Source organism: Rhincodon typus, chromosome 4 (assembly GCF_021869965.1).
Source record: "Rhincodon typus isolate 14 chromosome 4, sRhiTyp1.1, whole genome shotgun sequence".
In the NCBI taxonomy this organism is placed as follows: Eukaryota; Metazoa; Chordata; class Chondrichthyes; order Orectolobiformes; family Rhincodontidae; genus Rhincodon; species Rhincodon typus.
In genome coordinates, this window is record NC_063335.1 from 88,194,355 (window position 1) to 88,218,125 (window position 23,771).

Here is a 23,771-nt window from a genome sequence, read left to right on the forward strand (position 1 = left end):
CTCTCTCTTATGCACACACACACACACTCTCTCTTATGCACACACACTCACACACACTCTTATACACACACACACTGACTCTCTCTCTTATACACACACACACACACAGACTCTCTCTCTTATAGACACACACACACTCTCTTATACACACACACCCACACACTCTTCCAAACACTCTCTCCCTCTCTTACACACACACTCTCCCTCTCTTTCACACACACACACACACACACTCTCTCTCTCTTTCACACACACACAAACTCTATCCCCTCTCCACCTGGATTCTCGACTTGCTGACCCACAGACTGTAATCAGCAACACCTTCACCACAATAATCCTCAACACTGGCGCCCTGCAAAGCTGCATATTCAACCCCTGACTATATTTCTTCTACACTCTCGACTGTGTGGCCAAATTCAGGTCTAACTCCACTTACAAATTTGCTGATGACACCACCATAGTGGGTCAGATCCCAAACAATGTTGAGACAGAGTACAGGAAGGAGAAAGACAGCCTTGTGGCATGCTGTAAAGACAACAATCTCTCCCTTTAATGTCAGCGAAATGAAGGAGTTGATCATCAACTTTAGGAAGTGGAGTGGAGGGAATGCCTCAGTCTATACCAAGGTACTGAGATGGAGGTGGTCCAGATCATCATGTTCCTGGGATTAAATATCATCAACAATCTCACCTGGTCCATCCATGTCAATGCTACAGTCAAGAAAGCACACCAGTACTTCTACTTCCTCAGGTTTAAGGAAATTCGACATGTCCACAATGACTCTTACCAATTTTTATAGATGCATCATAGACAGCATCATATCCTGACGTATCACAGCTTGGTAATGCAACTGCCCTGCCCAAGACCTCAAGAAATTACAGAGAGTTGTGAACACAGCTCATTCACTTACACAAACCAGCCTCCTTCCATTGACTTCATCTACACTTCCTGCTGTCTTGGGAAAGCAGCCAACATAATCAAAGACCCCTCCCACCCCGGTTATACTCTTTTCCACCCTCTTCCATCGGGCAGAAGATACAGAAGTTTGAAAACATTTTCAAACAGATTTAAGAAAAGTTTCTTCCCCACTGTTACCAGATTGATGAACGGACCTCTCGTATATTAGAGTTGATCTTTCTCTACACCTTCTCTGTAGCTGTAACACTACATTCTGCATTCTGTTCTATTATCCTGGTATATTTATGCAAGATATGATTTGTCTGGTTAGCACACAAAACAATACTTTTCACTGTATCTCAGTACATGTGACAATAATAATTAAATCAAATCAAATCCCTCATATAATATTTCACAAGAGATATTTTTCTGATCTGAAGATATTGCACATTTTTTGGGACTGTTTTAAATGTTGTGGATATCCTCTTCTTAGATATTGTTAGATATTTTACTCTTAGCTATGGATATTCATTGATATTCTTAGATCTTCTTGGATAGGTACAAATAACACCAAACTGGATTCTATAACATATGTTATTACATCTTTTGATAGCTTTTGACACACATGTATACTTATCCACTTAAAGTGTAAGACTTGTTAATTTGTTCATAAAATTGTAAAATTAGTAAATCAGCTCATTTAAGATTTTTTCTGTTATCACCAAAATGAACCCTAATCTCTAATGTACTTATTTAAGTAGGGAAGTATATTTTCTGAAAATAAATATCCTACATACTTAAAATATCTGGGTGTTTTTAGCATAACAACGGCTTATTAAAATTAAGCAGTCCATTTGGAAAACAGGGATATCGTCAGGAAGCTTTTTATCTCGTGGAATGGTTATGTTAATCTTACAAACCCAAACTTAAGTATTTGTGAACTTGACTGCCAGGAATATGTTTTAATACTCCACACTTGCATGGACTACTGTAGCTCTAATAACACCCAAGAAGCTTGATACCATCCAGGACCAAATCAGCCTGCTTATTGGCACCATATCCATGAACATCTGGCTCCATAGGGATGAAAATCTGCAATCCTTACCTGGTCTGGGCCACACTTAACAACATGCACAGCAGTGTGCCTGGCTTTCAACTGCCCTCTAGGCAATTAGAGATGAGCAGTAAATGCTCTCTTGTCTGAGATACCTACTCTCATGAATGATTTTATTTTTTAAAATTAGCTTGTGTTTTTTCCAAAATTCTAGGAAAAGATTGCCAAGATATTCAACAAAGAGTATCACAATTGCTGATCCTGAATTTATACACCAATGCATGGTCCTCACCGAGGTGGTGACCAGGATAAATATGCCTTACCAGCTTAGATATACTGGAGCAAGGTGAGTTAGGGTTATCACTTTTGATAGTGGATGGGAATTGCTGACAAACTTTTAACAAAGCAATTTTCTATTCTTATATTACACAACAGTCACACATGCAAGTGAATAACACAAAATTTCTATTGTATTGAAATCTGAAATGGTCAAATTTGACTAGATAGCTTGAGGTTCTTTTCAGCAGCTGAATGCAGACAGCTTATAAACAGAATGCAAAATAAAGCAGTGAAATTGCATTATTTCCACTTCTCTGCTTAGAAATTTCCCAACACAAAAACTGTAAGCATTATTTCATGGATCCTGGCATTCCTGGCAAGTCTCATATTTGTTGTTCATCAGTCATTGCACTTGAGAAGGTAGACTGTCTGCAAAACACTGCACTCTGTTCCACGCAGCTGCACCCATTGTACCACTAGGGTGTTCCAGGATTTTGATCTAATGACAGTGAAAGAACAGTGATCGTTTCAAGTCAGCATGGTAGATGGTTTGGAGAGACTTGCAAGTGATAGCATTCCCCTGCATCTCCTTTCCTTACCCTTCTAGGTGCTGACAGTTAAGGTTTTTGAAAATGGGATCAAAAGAGCATTGGTGAATTGTTACAACGTATCTGTATATTGTACATTTTTTTCACCAGTGATGGAGATTGAAGGTGGAGTATGGGGTGTTGAGCAGACTACTTTGCCCTGGATGACATCAAGCCTCACGTCTTGTTGGAACTATGTTCACCCAGGCAAGTGGAGAGTATTCATGCAAACTTTCACATTGTGCCTTGTAGATAACGAATAAACTTTGGAGGAACCCAACAAGTGAGTTATTCACTTCATAATTCCCATCCTCTGACCTGCTATTGTAGCCTTGTTTGGTTTGTTAGCTCAGTTTCTAGTCAATGATAATTCCCAAGATTCTATTAATGTGGAAATCAGTGACAGTTGGAACTAAAAGTCTGGTGGTGACTATGAGGCATTTGTTGATTGTCTGGAGAGCTAATCTGGTTCACTGAAGCCCTTTGGAGAGGGAGACTGGCATCCTTACGCGGTCTGAGGCTTCACTGGTTAGGCCACAGATGGAATACTGTGTACAGTTCTGGTCACCACACTAACTGTAGGACATAATTGCACTGGAGAGGGTTTTTTAAATTCACAGGTTGTGGGAATCTCTGCCCAGGCCAGCATTTGTTACCCATAGCTAATTGCCCAGGGGGCAGTTAACTGTCAACTACACATTGCTGTGGATTTGTAGACCAGAGTGGCGACAGCAGTTTCCTTTCCTGGGGACATTGATGAACCATAGGGTATTTTTTAATCTTCCTGACAATTAAAATGTTTTCATGGTCATCATTGGAATCCTAATTCCAGATATTTATTGAATTCAAATTCCACATTTTCCATCGCAGGATTTGAACCCAGGTCTCCAGAACATTGCCAGGGTCTCTGGATTAGTTGTCTAGCGATAATAGCATTAGGCCATATCTCCCCAAAGGAGATTCACCTGCATGTTGCCTGAGATGAAATATTTCCATTATGACAACAGACGGGCTAGGCTGGATTTGTTTTCCTTGGAGCTAAAGGGGAATCTGATTGAGGTATACAAAGTTAAGAGGTATAGTCAGAATATTGTGAGAATCTGTTCCCCAAGGCAGATGTGTCTGAGATCAGACAGCATGAGTTTAAGGTGAGGAACAAGTGATTTAGAGAAGATATGAGGAGATTTTTCACCCAGAAGGTGGTAGATACATGGAAGCATGCTGCAACAGTGGGTGGTGGAGGCACATACTCTCACAGCATTTAAGCATCTACATGAGTACTTAAAATGCGAGGGCATAGTTGGCTATGGGCCAAGTGCAGGTGAAAGGGATTAGTGTAGTTTGGTCTTTGGTCGGCATAGACATGGTAGGTCGAAAGGCCTGTCTCTGTGCTGTATGATTATGTCCTAGTACTACTGAATGTCAAAAAATGATGGCTAGATTCATACTTAATAATAATTCATTGCTAATTTTGTGAATATTATTTGCTACTTATCAGTTTAAATCTACATATTATTCAAATCTTGCTGCATAGGCATAAGAATATCTGAGGAGTTGCAAATACTGCTGAATATTATGCACAATCAGCAGACATCCCAACTTCTGATCTTATGATGAAGCAGCTGAAGGTGGTTGGTTATTGCAATGCTGCCTGGAGATATTTCATAAACAGTTTTAGCTTCAGAATTGACAAAATGATGTAAATATCATTCAAAATGAGCAGCTGATTTTTATTTAAATTTGGAAAAGAACGATCCATTTAGATGCTTCTAAGTGATTCCTATTCCACAAACACGGACCGCTTGCCTAAATCTCACCAACTTGCCCCACTGTTAATTTGGTAGGATGCTGACTGGAAAGAGATCAATTCAAATCTCACTTTTCTGGTGAAAGACAAAACAGCTAATATAGCTAACATTTACCTGCCAAAGAAGCTGGCTGCTGCACCACTGTTACCATACTGTTAGTCTCCTCTTCCCTCAGAACACCCCTTCCTCATCTTTTTATAACATTTCCAGTTCTACAAATTGTGTTTCCTTTGTTCCCTCAACTCACTGCTACCACTTAATATTGTGCAGGCACTCCTTATCTGGCTTCTTCATAGCTTCTCTGTGATCCAGTCAAGGATTCTCCAGTGTAAGCCTCACCAGTCTGACTGTTGGCCGTCAATTGACTTTAAGAGACTATATGGAACAGGAACAGGTCATTCAGCTCAATACATGCCTGTATTACGCTTTACTGGAACTACCTTTTCTCATTTAAATCTACCATTGTTGCTGAAATAACTCTTCAGAGACTGGCAGCCGATCACCAAATCACCCTTTATTTACAGATGCATAGCCTTTGACAATAGTGCTGCCTCTCACGGAGTGTGGCATTCCAGGAGTTTAATATCCCTGACATTCATCCTTTTATGTCAGCCAGATCTTCCTGATTGGACCAGATTAACCAACCCCAAAATCTTTACAATCACTACATCCCTCTGCCTCTTTGTTCATGGACACAGGGGGGGTCTGATTCCTTTGAAAGCTTCCTGGGGTGTTTTAACGCTAGGTCAGGTTCCTCCAACTTGGAATCTGACAGGAGGGGCATGTAATAAACAGGAGCCTGCCTCATATGCTTGGAGTACGTTCAGTAGACTATTTCCTCCCTTCTTCCAGAGGCAGATGCAGCGAGGTGGTGACTTCCATCATGTCATTCTCTGGTTCAGAGGACTCAATAATGCTCGACGGAGGGGGTGAATCAGCAGGTCCTTGAAGTATTTCTGAAAGCTCCAAGGAGCAGGGATAGTTTTATTCCCACAGTCTGCAAATTTGCAGCTTTCAAATGGTCAACATTTTTATTCAGAACAATTATGTCTACCCAAACTCCATAAGTCACTGGTCCTGATCATGCATCACTCATACCTCTTACCCATGTGGGGCCATTTCCATGATTCTTGCACCAAACTTTGTTCACTGTATGAAACTCTCTCACTTGGCAGAGTTTTGGGTTGGGCATTGGAATTCCTGATACTATCTCAACATACTATCTCAAAGCTGGCAGCAGTAATTTTCGGCTTTATTGAGGACTGTCCCAATAATGTGGCTATGTCTGCATCCAAGCCTAGCCATCAGGCATAATTTGTCACCAAGATCTTCACGTCGGGGACCCCTGGTGGAGTTCAGAAAGTATTTGATGGCAACCTTTGCTTGGGACGATGAGTCACACTCCCCATAAATAATATTCTGTCTTCAACTGTGACCTGATCTCTGGGCATAAAAAGGTTTCAATTCTAGCTGCAAAGGCCCTGTAGTCTCCCTCCATTAATACTAATTGTTTCTATATCCAAAGTCTGACATTGTTAGTTGTGACTGGTAGTGTGTCCAGAAAATACAACGTCATGGCCAACTCTTCCATCGAGAGTACTGCAGGTGATGTATCTGTTAATGAAAGGCGGCTCAGTGCATCTGCATTCAGTATTCGGTGTTCTAGACCATGTTCTAATTTGTAATCCTAAGCACTTTCTTAGAGCCTACCCTTGAATTGTGGCTAAAGTTTTGGGCAATACTGCTTTATCAGGATAGAATGATGGCTCAGTGGTTAGCACTTCTACCTCTAGATTTTCACCAATAAAGCTATCAATGGAACTTTTTGACTCCAAATATGACCGCCAATCCTTCTTTTCCTATTTGGGCGCATTAATGCTCGGCATTAGCCGAAGTCCTGGATGCATGAGCAATGAGGCATTCCTCTCCAGTGGGCCACCTATTAGCTAAAAGCACCCCGTGGGATACGGGGAGGAATCACATGTCAATACCAGATCTTTCTTGGGATCATAGTATGCTAACACATTAAGAGGATGATAGTTGTTTCTTTACTGAAAGCTAGTACCTGTGTATGAGGCCACTTCCAAAACTAGGATGGATGGCAGGTTATGTATGAATTTTCCATAGGTCATTTCTGGATCTGGTAAATGATTAAGCTCCTGGACAGATGCAAGGGCTAGGGCACTTTTTCTTCTAATGTACATAACCTGGCTTTGTCCACCATGTAGCCCAAATAGGTCACTTGGGAGACCATTTTCCCTTCTTAGGTGTACATTTGTCTTGGAAAAAAAATCCAAGTTCTCAAAGTGTTTCCTATTAGTTTTCTGTTATGAGGACATTGTCGACATAAATGGCAAGCTGAGATGGACCTTGTAAAATGTTCTTCGTTGTCTGCTGAAAAACTGAACAGGCTAACAGTGTGCCAAATGACAGTCTTGTAGACTGGCACAAGCCCTTATGGGTATTAATTGTAGCATACTTCTGAGAATCCTGGTCTAACTGCAATTGCTAGTAATTGTGGCTTGTGTCTGGTGTTGAGAAGGAAAAACTTTCCACCAGCTTTGTGTACAAATCCTCTATCCAAGTGACTGGGTACTTATCCAATCCTGAAGAAGTTTACTGTTTAAAATCCCCAAAGTTGAACTGACCCAGCTGGCTTCAAAATTAGTTTGACCGGTGCTGCTCAACATGCAAAATTGCTTTGGCTCCTCATAGTCCCTAAGCTTTCCTCGAAACCACCAGTTATTTGATACAGGCTAGGTGAATCTCTCAACCGATTTCACCCCATCAAGAATGATCCTCAGCCTTCTACCACAATAACTGGTAACTGAACCAGCTGTCTTTCATAAGAGACCAGAACAGAGGTTGTATCTTAAGGCTCCCTGGTATAGGTTTTCAGCCTAGTTGAACTTATGTAAATTTAAGAGCAGAAGTCCAGAACAAATTTTAGTACAACTGGTTCTGTGAAGACTGATACAGCATACCGGTATTGACCTCATTTGAACTGGATGGCCATTTAATTAGATGTTTAGCTTGATTGGTTATGATTTGGATGTTGCTCAGGAATGTAACTATTCCAAACCAGATGCAGGTGGAGTTTCCAGGGCATGAACTCTTTGGACATCCTCCTGGATACTGGGCTTATGAGTTATCTTACTCCATTTAAGTCTAGTAGAACTCAATTGCTGTTCCAGATCCCCAAAACAACAATTACAATGTCCCAGTTTAATCACCACTAAAACAACTAGGATAGCATCCCATCACCTATCATTTACAAATGCATAGCCACTGACAACAGCACTGCTTCTCACTGAGTCAGGCATTCCAAGGGTTCACTATCACTGATATTTACCCTTTTATTCTAGCCAGGTCTCCCTGATTGGATCAGATCAATAGCCCCAAGCAGGGAACTCATTCTATGAGGTCCAGCTGGCTGACCTTGTTAGTTACCACAATCACCATCTATTTCCTTCTCCCTCAAATGCTAATCTAGCTACCCTGTAAATGCATCTGTATTACTTGTTTCAACCACTCCAAAGTTACATGTTTACCATGCGTTAGGCAAAGTAGCTTTCAAATCTCCTGTTGGATTTCTTCATGAAGGAGATAACGTTGTGAAGCAATACAATGCTGTTGATGTTCAGCTTCCAGTTTCTTATCGGATGTCCTTACCATATTTGTCAATCTGTCCTATTTGAGACATGGCAATACCTCAGTATGTTAACAATGAAGACAACTTCACATTCTTGTCCTCAGATGTATCTGCACAATGTTAAGTAAGGACAAGATGTAGTTTAGCGTTCTTCGCTTCACTAACAAAGGTCCTTCATCTCAAGTCACCTACAGGGGTACCCCCACAGGGGTAGTGTGCTCAAAACCAGCTCAATAGCTTTGAGGCTCATAACTAAGTAATCAACACCTAAGTTAGTTTTATAATTTACTGAAAAAACACCTGAATGGGTAGTCCAGTTCCATTGACATTGAGTTATAGTACCAATGATGACTGAAGCATGCAGAATTTACATGAACTTCTTTAATTAGCAAAACACATGCCAGTTCTGATTTTCTTGGAAAGATGTGCAAAAGGAGTTCACTATCTTGTCACAAGTTGGAAATATTTTTAAAGCACTTTGAAAATGTGCAACATAGAAGTTTCATTTTTTAAAATGTATTTGTTCACAGGATGCTAGCATCACTGGGCTATGGTTCACCCTTAATGGACCTGATGAATGTGGTGAGCTGCCTTCTTGAACTGGTGCAGACTTTAGAGAAAGCTGTCCAAAACAAAAGCATCTGGCATGAACATGATTGGCTGGCTAATAGGTAGAGATTCATCCTAAATAAACATCTATGCAAAAAATTTAACCCATTTAGACATTCCATATTAAGCCTGGTCCCAGTGACATTATTCACCTGTAACTGTTTAGTAGTTCAGAACCTGAACATTAATAAAAAGAAATACAAAGGTGAAGGTTTTCATTGTGCATTCATCCGGCCTGACACATGAGAAACCAATCCATGAAAGGAGCATCAATTTATAACAGTACAAGAAAGTGGTGCTGATTAGTTAGAGCAAAATTGGCATGGAGATACAGCAGGAACGAGCAATTTTAGTTAAATGAAATAAATCAGACCAGGTGAGTAGACTCTGATTGGTCATGGGGAATGTAACGGTAATTAAAAGTCTCCATCACCTTTTTCTGAATAAAAATGTATGGAGAATTCATTTTGTTTACAAAGAACAGAACAGGGTTAATCTCTTTAGTTTACAGCATATGTAAATACATCACACAGAGCCTGAAAATCCTCAATTTTTGGTGCAATTCTTAGTACAGCCCAAATTCATTAGTAAACGTTGTCCAAATGCTCAAGTACATCTCAGTTGGACAGTGTCTGAGGTTTGCAAGCATGGGCTGGTTGAGTATGAGTGACACACTGCCAACGATTGAAGGAGGTGTTGTCGATATGGGACATATGGCCTACACGCCTAGTATCACACTAGCACTGAAACTCACATCACATTACTCATTTCCGTGGTAGGTAAGAGGTCTTTGGCTTGATGGCAGCTTGTTAATGGAGAAAAATAGCAGCACCAGACAGATGGTTTCATCTGTCGTTCAAATTTTTTTAAACACTTTACACTTCTATGATAATCAGAGGTAGGCTGGTAACCATTCAGGGCCAGAAATGGCAGCTATAGACTCTATCATGAGTTTCTGCAATACATTTGGTGGTGGTGGGGGGGAAATGGGTGATGTGAAAAAATGAAAACCTTTTTCACACGAGCTGTTAGAGTAGGGAAGGCACTACCTGAAAACGTAGAGGCCAGTTCAATTTAGGCAATAAAGATGGCATTGGATGCATTTTTGGGTAACAATAGTGTATAAGGGCTTGGGGAAAAGGGAGCAGATTGGCAGTAAGTAACAGAGCCAGAACAGGTATGATAGGCTAACTGGTCTCTTCTGCACTGTAATAACGCTGTGATTCTGTGATATAGCAAGTGAGGATTTGATCAATGTAGCCATCATCACACAGGATAGTTTTAATATGTCCTTTCTTCACATTAGGCTTACATGGTAAGTGAATGGTAATGGCCTTATTCAAAAGGTTGACAATAGACTAACTGTGTACCATGAGGAAATGTATGTACTGAGCACTGCTTATAGGAATGCGAGAATAGTTAAAAAAATCGCCAATTGGTGTTCTATTACTAACACATTGAGGAAATCATTGCTCTACTTCAACAGGAGCGCATGGAAATTATTCATCTTTTATAAACAAAGACTTTGAAACAGCTGCAGTTTAAAATACTGCAAACATGTCCTCCACGTGGAGATGTCATAGAGACTGCTAATCCCGATGACAACACCCTAACCAAGTCCTCCTGCCTTGTCTGGGACATTTTTTTTTGAAGTGCACCAAGATTCACATTATTCCCGCTGCATCACTGAAATTATGGTACAACCAATCAGCATCACTTCCCATACTGTGCGATGTTCCCTGTCCAAGTGTGATTTCAAGCAATCAACAGAACTGTCACAAGACAAGAACATTTCTGCTTTATGTCTTTGATTTTAAAAACAGTATTTCAGTTCTGTATTACCAAGAAATAATTTAACTGATATCATACTTCACTCTATTATAAATACAGATCCCTCACATCTAGAGCAGATAATCATAGGTATTGAAAGCTCAAAGCTTTTTGGAGCAGAAAAAAACAAATCAAGTTTAGTCAGGAATGTTCACAACTTGGCTGTGAACTAAAACTTCAGAAGTAACACAATAAAGTGCTCAACAAAAGATATTTTAAGATTGGAACAGAAATGATCAATTGTTCTGATGGATGAACAGCTTCAATCATCAAAATTAAAAAAAAAAATCATACACCAACCATGAAAATTATTGAAATCCAAATAACAATGAATTTAATAAATATCAAAAATGAACTGCCTTAAACTAGCTCAGAGATAGTAAGAACTGCAGATACTGGAGTCAGAGATAACACAGTGTGGAGCTGGAGGAACACAGCAGGCCAGGCAGCATCAAAAGAGCAGGAAAGTTGACGTTTCAGGTCAGGACCTTTCTTCAGAAATGGGGAGGGGGAAGGGAGCTCAGAAATAAATAGAGGAGGAGTGGGGCTGGGGAAGGTAGGTGGGATGGTGATTGTGAGTGCAGGTAGGCAGTGGTGGGGATTGGTCAGTGAGGTGTTGGGGGCAGTAGGTGGGAGAGAGAATGGACAGGTTGTGTCAGGTCAAGGAGGCGGGTATGAGATGGAGGGTTGGTCATGGGATGAGGCTGGGGGTGGGGAGATTTTGAAACTGATAAAAGTCTGCCTCAGCAACCTAAAGCCCAATGGTCTAAATGTGGATTTTATCAGTTTCAAAATCTCCCCACCCCAGCCTCATCCCATGGTCCAACCCTCCCTCTTATCCCCACTTCCTTGACCTGACACAACCTGTCCATCTTCTCTTCCACCTAACCGCACCCCCCCCACCTCACTGATCAATCCCCACCACTGCCTACCTGCACTCACCTATCACTATCCCACCTAACTTCCCCAGCCCCACTCCTCCTCTATTTATTTCTGAGCTCCCTACTCCCTCCCCATTTCTGAAGAAGGGTCCCGACCCGAAACGTCAACTTTCCTGCTCTTCTGATGCTGCCTGGCCTGCTGTGTTCCTCCAGCTCCACACTGTGTTATCTATACTTTAAACCAGCTATTGCTTTTTAATATTAAAGTTTACCACTTGATCACAAGTACAAAAGGCATTGATGGTTCATTTTCTAAGTGTCTCTATCCCTCTTATCAATGCATTTCAACTTTGAAAGGAAATGGCTCAGATATACATAAAAATTCTAATTTTAAGTCCCAAAGAGTTTTTTGGTTTAAATTTGGTTTAATTTTTTTTTTAACAGGTTTTACAGTGGTCCCCAAGCAGAACCCGACCAATCCACAAAGTCATTTGGTGAGGGAATTAAAAGGATGCTTTAAAGGAGAAAGAAAATCAGTAGCAATGTTTGAAAGCATAATTAAAGTGGTATTATGGATTGGTAGGAAACAGATTCAGACACACATCAAGACATGTGTCAAACAAAAAATGTTGGACTCCAGCTCTACTTGTCCAACTGCCACAGCCTGGACAGGGTCTCACCCTGTCACAGAAAGCAGCCTTGAGCAGGGCTGAGAAAGAGAATCAAAAGAATAAAATTGTTTTCAAAGCCACCATTATCCAGTACCATTGCAAAAAACAAATTTTAGCAGCTTTTAAGTTGCACCTTTATATACACACAAACTACATACACCTGAATCGAAAGATAGCCAACCTTTGTAATATATATTGTTAATATAATTGATGCTTTTTAAAGTAAGAATAAGGAGAAGGAATAGAACATAAAAAAGATTGAAGATATGCAAATGCCACATACTGACATATCTATACTCTTCAGTCATCATTAGATGAATTAGAAAGACTACATCAGAAACATAACTGCTCTTTCAATTTAAACAAACACTGCAACTCTAACAGCAATGTTAAAAATGCCCCTCTCTCAAAAGACATCATATTGTCGATTTGGAAAAGAGTGATTGAAGTCCAAGTCAATACTGTGATTGAAACTACAGTCTCCTTCTACATCAACTCCCTCCACACAAAAGCAAATGATCCACTCTAGCTATCTCCTCTATGTCCCAAGAACGTCAGGGCAGCACGATGGCTCAGTGGTTAGCACTGCTGCCTCACAACGCCAGGGACTCGGATTCGATCCAATCCTCGGGCGACTGACTGTGTGGAGCTATCTCCCCGTGTCTCTGAGAGTACTCCCGTTTCCTCCCACAGTCCAAAAGATGTGCAGGCTAGGTGGATTGGCCAGGTTAAATTGCCCATAGTGTTCAGGGATGTGTAGATTAGGTGGGTTATGACGGATGGGTCTAGGTGGGATGCTCTGAGTGGTGGTGTGGACTGTTTGGACCGAAGGGCCTGTTTCCACACTGTAGGGATTCTACGATATGAACATAATCAACTAAAGAATAGTACTACACTTCCCATAAGCTAAGGGAAAGTACTAAATGCCAGTAAAAGTGACCCCTCTGCTGGTACTTCTGATATCTGCTGAAGCAAAATAACTGAAATTAAAGCCCAAACCCACTCAGGAATGAAGAGGAAAAACGGGAGGAAGATACTCCGAGGTTCATGTTTGATTTTTCAATGTAGTGCCTCAAGGATAAGTGCTTGAACATTTGTATATGAACTAACAGCATGCTAGAAATATCCTGAGTTACATAGAGATATTTCAGTGGTTTCATTAGACCTCTGCAAAGCATAATTTCACTCACTAACTGAGAATCCTTAGAAGGAAAACAAAATATCACAGATGCTGGAAATCTGAACATAAACAGAATATTGCTGGAAGCATTTCTTAGTTCTGATGAAAGGTTACAGATCTGAATCATTAACTCATTTTTCTATTCACAGTTGCTAAGTTGGACATCCATCACTTTCTACTGAAATTCATACTATACATTGGCCAATTACACACTATTCAATGTTATACTTGATTAAAAGCAGAATACTTATATTTCTGGCTTCCCTGTATCAATTGAACGTGCACCTTATCACCAATCTCTCCTCAATACCTGCCTCAGCTCACATGTACTGGGCAATTAGTTCAGATTTATCAGACGGATACAAGTTGTTAGCCTCAATGAGGCAATAATGTGAAGAAAGCTGTTGCCAAATCACCACTTCCAAACAACAATCAATTTAGAAACCGCAGCTCAAATAGGACGGCGTTGCCTGGGCCTCATGCATAGCTTGGACACTTCCAATGATGCATCATGCTGCAACAGTAAAGTAACAAATTCAGTCACAGAAATACAAGCGGCACACTGTCTAGACTGATTCCATCCCACTTTTCTCAGCTGTGGGGTCTCCCAAATTTGGCACTCAATATCAGTGAACCAGAATTCTCTGGGATTTGCATGGAGGAGGTTTTTGCTTTTTAAAATGACTAAACCACAAACAGCTCCTGCATGGCAATTTTATAGGAGTAACCTTCAAACACCTTACTACTAAAGGACAACTGCAACCCAAAGCTAAAGCAAGTACTCCAAACATAACAGCTCTGTGCAATCTAAAATCAATGTATTGTGTGCTTTCTCTGTGAACCACAGCTCTGCTACAATCCAGAATTCAGCAAAGCAAAGGAATGCATTTTGGTTTGGCCAGTTATTTGTGAACTAGTTTTGCAAGTTAGACTGAAGAAGTAGGTTCACCTTTGACCTGAAGAATTATATTTAGTATGATCCATCGTGTAGAGTACCCCAGTACCAGTTAATGCTTTCAAGTTTTCAAGACAGGGAAGAATGAAGAGAAGCTCCCTACAAGAAACTAAATTAGTTGATTAAACCTGACTAACATTACAATGACAGAAAGATTTCACTCCTCCAACAACGCTGCCTTGGCTCAATAATCTATATGTAAATACGCTTACCAGCTGAAAGTTCTGCTCCTAAAGCAGGTTTACAAGACTGCCTACTAAAAAGTACATCACTTCTAATCATGAATGAACTACAGTGACAAACAAGTCTACTTTAACAGAAAAACCATAGAGGAGGTAGGGTAGAAGCAACCAGTTGTATGAAATCCACACAGAAAGGGAGGTAGACAAGTAGCCTGATTTTGTTTCTGGAAAAAGTAACTACAATGTATTTTATTTTTTTTAGGCAAAGAATTTTTTCTTCAAAAAGAAAACTTTACTGCAATAAAAAGGATGGAGCAAAAATAAAATGGGAAGGCAAGCATTTGAATTCAGTGTCTTCAAAAAGGGAGGTAGCTGGACAGAAACTAGTAGGAGATGGTTTCTTGGGTTTCACTGCTTAGGTCTCCTACTAACAGTATCATGTGGTTATAATCCATTCACACTGGTTATGGTACTGCAGATGCTTGTGCTGTTGTTGTGGGCACCACTACACCATCTGGCTGCACAGCGGGGCCTGGATCTGAAAAGAAATACAAGTCTGATTAGGTTTAACAGACAAAAATGTTAATGATTATGTTCTAAACAAGAACGCCATTTGCCTCTTTCCATGATACCAACTCTGCTCTCTTGCCAGCTATATCTAACTGCATTGCTAATGGAAACCTCAGCTTCACATCTCATTAGAAGGCTGGTAACTTGCAATACTCCTTCAACATTGCTTAAATATTCAATTCCTGATGTAATGCAACACAAAAAAAAAAATATGATCCAGAGGACAGAGTATTACTAAAGAAGTCAAACTGATGCTTGAAAACTAGGAAACATGGATCACTTAGTTCAATCTTCATCTGCCTTTTTTTGATTTAATCACAGGATATGGGTGTCTTGGTTAGGCTGGCATTTACTGTCCGTCCCTCACTGCCCTTACAATTTGCTGCTGAGTTGCCGTCTTGAATCACGGTAGTTCATGTGCTGTAGGTACACTGATAATGCTGTAAGGAAAGGATTGCTGATATTTTGACAAAGTAACAATGAAGTAGTGGCGATATAAGGGGAACTTACAGATAGTGGTGTTCCCATCTATCTACTGCCCCTACCTTTTCAGGTGGTAGGTCGTTTTGAAAGGTGTTATCAAAACAGCCATGGTGACTGATTGCATTATATTTTACAGATTGTGCACACTGCTGCCAATAAGCTGATGGTGGAAGGAGTGAATGTTTAAGGTTTAAGATGGGGTGTTGATCAAGTGGCAGCTTTGTACTGAATGGTATCAAAATTCCGGAGTGCTGACGGAGCTACGTTCGTTCAGCCATGTGTACGGCTATACTCTCATCACACCCCTGACTGAAGACATGTAAATGGTGGACAGATTTTTGGGAGTCAAATGAAGAGTTCCCTGTTGCAGAATTTCTAATCTTTGGCTGGCTCTTGTTGCCACAGTATTTATACAGCTGGTCCACCTCTGTTTCTGGTCAATGGTAACCCCAACATATTTACAATGGGGCTCATTCCAGTGCTGTAACTGTATTGGAATAGCTTGGCCAGGGTGTGGTTTACTTATGGAGCACACATCTTCAGTACTACAGTAGAATATTGTCAAGGTCCACAGCCTTTGCAGTATTACTCCTTCAGTCTTTCCTTGATATCACATGGAGTAAAGTGAATTGGATGAAGACTGGCATCTGTGACACTGGGGTCTTCAGGAGGAGACAGAGATGAATAGTCCACTGAGAAATTTTGGCTAAAGATGCTTATGGATACTTGAGTTGTTCTGATTTGCTGAGCTTCCTACCATGGAGAATTTGTGGAGCTTTCTCTGTTATTGTATGGTAGCTCACTACCACTCACAACTCGATGCAATAGGACTGTGGAGCTTAGATTGATCTGTTGGTTGCAGGATCATTTAGCTACAATGTATGCTACTAACCAAGGAAGGAGTCCTGTATTGTAGTTTCACCAGGTTGGTAACTCAGTTTTAGATACTGCTAAAATCAGGTGCTGCTCCTGATATACTAAACTGAATTCTTCATTAAATCAAGTTTCATTTCTTGGATGGTAAAGATAGGGTGGTGATAGGCTGGGCTATAAGGTTATAATCAAATACAATTCTGCTGTTACTGATACCCAAAGCACCTTATGGAAACCCAATTTTGAGTTGCCAAATCTGTTTGAAATTATGGTGGTCATGTCACGTAACAGTTTATGAGGGGGATTCTCAACGTGAAAAATGGGATTTCATCTCCGTGAGGATTATACAATGATCACTTTCAACGATGCAAACATGGACGGTGCATCTATTACAGGTAGATTGGGGAGGAGGTGGTCAAGTATGATTTTACCTGTTTGGTTCCCTCATTACCTGTTGCAGGCAGAGTCTAGATGCTATGTCCTTTAGGACTTATCAACTTGGTCGGTAGTGTTGCTACTGAGCAACTCTTGGTGAACACTGACGTTCTCCATCCAGCGTACCCCTCACCATCAAACTGGTATTCAATAGGAGGAGAACTGCTTCATCAGCTGAGCGGGTGCAATGTAGGAAAGGGATGGTAATCAATGGAGACCTTCCTGGGCTATGCTTGACCTGATACCGTGAGATGTTAAGAGGCTCAGAGTCAACATTACGAGCGCCAAGGGAAACTCCCTGCCAACTGTAATGTTGAGCCACAATTACTAGTGTGTCTGTCCTGCTGATAGGACATGACATACCCATGGATGGTGCTAGTGGTGTCAGGGACAGTGTCTGCAAGATATGATCTGGTGAATATGGCAATATCAGGCTGTTGCTTTACTACTCAATGGAATGCTTCACCAATTTTGGCAAAAGTCCCCAGATGTTACTGAGGACGACTTTGGAGAGGTCACAAAGCTGTGTGGTTGTTGTGGCATCTGGTGCCTTTGTTGATGCTGGGTGGTCCGTTTGCTTTCTTTCCTTCCTTCCTTTTAGGCTTTGTAGCAAACTGATACTACCGAGTAGCTTGCTTGGCAGTTAAGATCAACTACGTTGCTGTGGATCTCCAGTCACACATAGACCAGGCCAGAGGAGGATGGCATATTTTCCTTCCCTAAAGGACATTAAGTGAACCCGATGGGTTTTAACAACGACTGACAATGCCTTATGGTCACCATTAGACTAAGTTTTAATTCCAGATTTATTCGTTGAAGTCTAATTTCACCATTTGCCATGGTAGGACTCAAACGCCATGTTCCTAAAACATTAGCTTTGGTCTCTGGATTACCCGTGAAAACACCACAACACTGCCATATCCTCCCCTCTTGAAAACAGTCTTCCCAATTCAATGGCCAATATTCCTCTCTCAATGTCAAATGTAGATAAACTGGCAATTTGTTTCTTTGATATTTGTTTTATTTAAATTTCTTAAAACGATTCTTTGTAAGTGAAGCACATAACAGAATTATTTGCATAGAGAAATGAAGGCTTAATTTTTGAAATGAGAAACCTTACACATGCCATTGGTGGCAGCTGCTGGTCGTGGGCCCAACATGTTACCATGTGCTGCTGTTGATACAACGGTTGGGTTTGGATGGGGAGGTGCTCCTGATGGAATATTTGGCGGAAGGTTCGGTATCATACGGCCTGCCATGGGCTGCCCAGGCATCATTGTCCCAGCTCCTGACATCTGACCTATTACAACAGCAAAATCAAAAAAAAATAACTAGTAAGACTGAAGATTTATCAAAGCACTAATTACCAGAAGTACACAACCAACTTAGCATATTAAGTTCAATCTATTTATAGTAACACAAAATTTGTAAGTTGGGCATCCACTAAATGAAAGCACCACTTTTATGATCCAATGCCTACAAATACTTACGTTAATGGCTAACTTTACATGTAATTCAGCCTTTATGTTGCTTTTCACCAGAACAGAAGCAGCACAAACTGATTTCAGAACAAAGCTCCTTCCAGTGTCTCCGCAATTTGGCCCGTAAGAAACTGTTAATCTGCCCTTCCACAGTATGTCACTGTGAATTCAGCATTAATGATAATGAATTGGATATAGAATCCCTACAGTATGAATACAGGCCATTTGGCTAATTGAGTCCACACCAACCCTCCTAAGGCCATTCCACCCAGACCAACCACCCTACCTTATCGCTGTAATCTACATTTCTGCCAGGACTATTTTACCGAGACTGCACATTCCTGGGCACTGTGGGTCAGTTAGTTTGGCCAATCTACTTAAACTGCACATTTTTGGACTGTGGCTGGAAATCCACCCTGACATGGACAGAATGTGCAAACTTCACACAGTCAACCAGGCCTGGAATTGAACATGGGTCCCTGGCACTGTAAGTAACCACTAAGCCTCTGTGGGCTATGTACCCTAACACAAATAATTTATTTTAGTTTGTTTCTCATGTGATGTGAACATCACTGACAAGTTTATGACAGCCATCCCTAATTTCTCTTGAACGGAGTGAACATAGAACAAAGAACTGTACAGCACAGTACAGGCCCTTCGGCCCACAATGTTGTGCCAAACTTTAACCCTAAATATAAGATCTATCTATCCTCCACTCCGACCTTATACTATCATCCATATGCCTATCTAATAGCCACTTAAATGCCCCTAATGAGGCCGACTCCACTACCCTCTCAGGCAATGCATTCCATGCCCCTATCACTCTCCGAGTAAAGAACCTACCTCTGACATCTCCCCTATATCTACTTCCAGTCAGTTTAAAACTATGCCCCCTCATAATAGCTACCTCCACCCTAGGAAAAAGTCTCTGGCTATCCACTCTATCTATACCTCTGATCATTTTGTACACCTCTATCAAGTCACCTCTCATCCTTCGTTCTAAAGAGAAAAGCCCTAGCTCTCTCAACCTTTCCTCGTAAAACCTTCCCTCCATTCCAGGTAACATCCTGGTAAATCTCCTCTGCGCCTTTTCCAACGCTTCCACATCTTTCCTGTAATGAGGCAACCAGAACTGGACGTAATACTCCAGATGTGGCCGAACCAGGGTGTTGTACAGCTGGAGCATAACTTCACGGCTCTTGAACTCAATCCCTCTATTAATGAAAGCTAACACACCATACGCCTTCTTAACAACTCTATCCACCTGGGTGGCAGCTTTCAGGGAACTGTGGACATGAACCCCAAGATCCCTCTGCTCCTCCACACTGCCAAGAATCTTTCCATTAACCCTGTACTCTGCTTTCAAATGTGTCCTTACAAAATGAATCACCTCACACTTTTCAGGGTTAAACTCCATCTGCCACTTCTCAACCCAGCTCTGCATCCTATCAATGTCCCTTTGTAACCTAGAACAATCCTCCGCACTATCCACAACTCGACCCACCTTCATATTGTCCGCAAACTTACTAATCCACCCTTCCACTCCTACATCCAAATCATTTACAAAAATCACAAATAGTAGAGGACCCAGAACAGATCCTTGTGTACACCACTCGTAACTAAGCACCATGTTGAATATTTTCCGCCCACTACCACCCTTTGTCTTGTAAGGGTCAGCCAATGCTGAATCCTATATGCCACATTTCCTCCTACCCCAAGCCTCCTTACTTTCTGCATGAGCCTACAATGGGGAACCTCATCAAACGCCTTACTTAAATCTATGTATACCACATCCACTGCTCTACCTTCATCCACGTGTTTGGTCACCTCTTCAAAGAATTCAATCAGGTTTGTGAGGCATGATCTACTCCTCACAAATCCATGCTGACTATCAGAAAGCAAACTGTACCTATCCAAGCGATCATAAATCCTATCTCTCAGAGCCGTTTCCAATAATTTGCCCACCACTGAAGTAAGACTAACTGGCCTGCAATTTCCGGGGTATTCCCTATTCCCTTTTTTGAACAAGGGAATGACGTTTGCCGCTCACCAATCTTCCGGCACTACACCTGTGGACAGTGAGGATGAAAAGATCATCGCCAAAGGCCCTGCGATCTCTTCCCTCGCTTCCCATAGAATCCTTGGATAAATCCCTTCAGGCCCGGGGGACTTACCTATCTTCAAGTTCCTCAAAATTCCTAGTACATCTTTCTTACTAACATCCACCTCCTCTAGCCTACCAGCCTGTTTCACACTGTTCTCCCCTACAACTAGGTCCCTTTCAGTTGTGAATACCAAAGAAAAGTATTCATTAAGGACCTCTCCTATCTCTTTAGGCTCCGTACACAGATTCCCTTTACAATCCTTGATCGGCCCTACCCCTTTCACTGGTCATTCTCTTATTCCTCACGTACATGTAAAAAGCCTTGGGGTTTTCCTTGATCCTATCTGCTAAGGTTTTCTCATGCCCCCTTATGGCTCTCCTAAGCCCTTTCTTCAGCTCCTTCCTGGCTAACTTGTATCCCTCTAGAGCCTTTTCCGATCCTTGTTTCCTAAACCGTATATAAGCATGCTTCTTCCTCTTAACTAGTTGTTCGACCTCTCTTGAGAACCAAGGCTCTCTCACTTGACTGCATCTTCCCTGCCTGCTAGGGACAAACATATCGAGCACATGCAATATGCATTCCTTAAACAATCTCCACATTTCTATAGTGCTCTTCCCTGACAGCATCTGTTCCCATTTTCTGTTACCCAGTTCTTGCCTAACTGAATTATAATTACCCTTCCACCAATTATAAACCTTACCCTGCTGTATGTACCTGTCCTTTTCTATGACTATTGTAAGAGTAACAGAGTTATGATGGCTACCGTCAAAATGCTCTCCTGCAACAGGTCTGACACTTGGTCCGGTTCATTGCCAAGCACCAAATCCAGAGTGACCTCTCCTCGTGTTGGCCTATCTACATACTGTGTCAGGAATCCTTCCTGAACGTACTGGACAAAATCCGCTCCATCTGAACTATTACAACTAAAGAGTTTTCAATCAATATTTGGAAAGTTGAAGTCACCCATGACTACAACCCTGTGATTTCTGCACCTTTTCAGTATTTGCCTCCCAATCCGCTCCTCCATTTCTCTGCAACTATTAGGGGGTCTGTAAAAAAACCCCAACAAAGTGACAGCTCCTTTCTTGTTCCTGACCTCAACCCAAACTGACTCTGTAGACATATCATTCTCAAACTGCCTTTCAGGAGCTGCTGTACTCGCCCTGACTAGCAATGCCACTCCCCTGCTTCTTTTACCACCCTCCCTATTTCTTTTAAAGCATCTAAATCCTGGAACTTCCAGCAACCATTCCTGTCCCGGAGTTACCCAAGTTTCTGTAATGGCCACAACATCGTAGTTCCAAGTACTGACCCATGCTCTACGTTCATCTGCCTTATTTCTGATACTTTTAGCATTGAAGTATACACACTTCAAACCATCCCTGTGTCCACAATTACGCTCCATCGACCGCATTTCTTTATTAACAACCTCACTCCCTGTTGTGTCTGTTGGAAGGCCGAGTACCTCATCCTCTGAATTACAAATCCGGTTCCCCAACCCGTGCCAATCTAGGAGTGGCTTGCATGGCCTTTCCAGACAGCAGTTTGAATCAGGAAAGATTTCCTTCCCTTAAAAGAATAGTAGCAAACCATATGAATTTTTACAAAAAAATTGATAATAACTTCATGCTACCATTACAGAGACCCAACTTTATATTCTAGATTTATCAACTGAATTTAAATTCCACCTGTAGTTGTAGTGGCTAAGAACTCATGTCCCTACAGCATTAGTCTGGGCCAGGGGATTACTAGTCCAATGGCATTAATCACAGTGACATTATGTCACCACCACCTTAAATCACTGCAAGGGAGCAAGTTTCTCACTTCATTCCTTAAGACAGGCACATCTAGGTGAACTGTTCAGCAGACTTCACTAACAAATCCACTGCATTCCACAATTATTGAAAGATCTCAGGTAGGAAAGCAATGAAGCACTTCTAGTGCTGCCTGAAACTCTTCAGTGGTTTTATCTACTTAACTAAGGAAAGCCTTATTCAAGATTTGGAGCCGAACTCATTTGCTGAACAGTATCATTAAGAGACCACCATTGGTCTCAGACGGCAGAAGGGAGGAAGCTCTAAACACCATTAAATAATTCTGATTGTAAAACAGTGACTGCACCTATTACTGTAAAAGTGATATGTTACTAAATGTGCTGGAAAACGCAAAATTAAAAAACAGAAACACGACATTCTGAAATGCATTCAACAGGGTCTGACAGCATTAATGAAGAGAGAAAAAGTGTTAGCATTTCAGGTTGCGACCTTTTGTTTATTATGCCTGTATCTAAAGAGAGGGGAATGCTTCTGCTACATTTTGTGATTACAAATACTTCTATAGATATAGAAATAACAATACTTTGTTTGATATATTATACAACAGAACGCTTAGTCATTGGGACGAAATCCTAGAACTCCTTCCCTAACAGTACTGTGGGTGTCTTAGTTGTTGAACATGGCAGCCCGCCATCACTTTCAAGAACATGGGGGATGGAAAGTGAGCAATACCTATATCCCATGAATAAATAAAATTCTCTGCTTCCTGTTAGCTAACCAATCCTTTATCTACATCAATATGTTAGTCTCTATACCACAAGGTGTGAGCACGTACAGCAAACTTTGATGGCATACCTTATCAAATGCCTTTCAGGAATAAAAGTAGACCACATCTACCAGTTTCCCTCAATCTATCATTAACATTATTTCTTCAAAAAAATGATCAGATGAAACACAATTTTCCTTTTCAATAAAGTGATGTAGGCTTTGCCTGATCACACTACGGTGATCTTTTTAAATAACCTAGTACCTTCCGTATGACAGCATTCAGCTAATGGAACATAATGTAATAGTGAAGTGGAAGCGCCTCCATGATTCATTAATTCAGACTATTATCCAAGTCTACGTACCAGACAACTGTGGCATCAGAGGGCTGAACGGGTCTGTACCAAAAAAGACCCAAGTTCTCAGACACAGCTGTAGCATTTTGAATGGGTCAAGATGCATCTGAGGCTTGATCACTTCCATAATAGATCAAAATGTGGAGACAGCTAACTCGAAGGCCTCACTTGGAAAGAGAACTGCTGGCAAGTATGGGCTCAGAGTCCATTTCAGCACAATGTGAAGTCCCCAAACTCGCAATTAAACCAAACCAATGGAGTTAAATCATTGATAAACCATGATTTCACCTTAAGTCATAACATTCTCAAGAAGCTAAGAAGTCTCATCCTCTAGGAATATGTG

The 23,771-nt window shown here is 41.2% G+C and overlaps 1 protein-coding gene across 3 annotated transcripts in view; it reads right to left on the minus strand.

Moving 5' to 3' along the window:
* Nucleotides 1–11,796: 11,796 nt before the first annotated feature.
* Nucleotides 11,797–23,771, minus strand: part of smarcc1a (SWI/SNF related, matrix associated, actin dependent regulator of chromatin, subfamily c, member 1a) — a 192,342-nt gene continuing 180,367 nt past the window's right edge. For all 3 annotated transcript variants that reach the window (XM_048595545.1, XM_048595544.1, XM_048595546.1), the window contains 2 exons: nt 18,067–18,246; nt 11,797–15,123 (listed from right to left, as the gene is read on the minus strand). In XM_048595545.1, the coding sequence (XP_048451502.1) occupies nt 15,050–15,123; nt 18,067–18,246 (254 nt within the window). In that variant the 3' untranslated portion in view covers nt 11,797–15,049. The remainder of the gene's footprint in view (nt 15,124–18,066; nt 18,247–23,771) is intronic.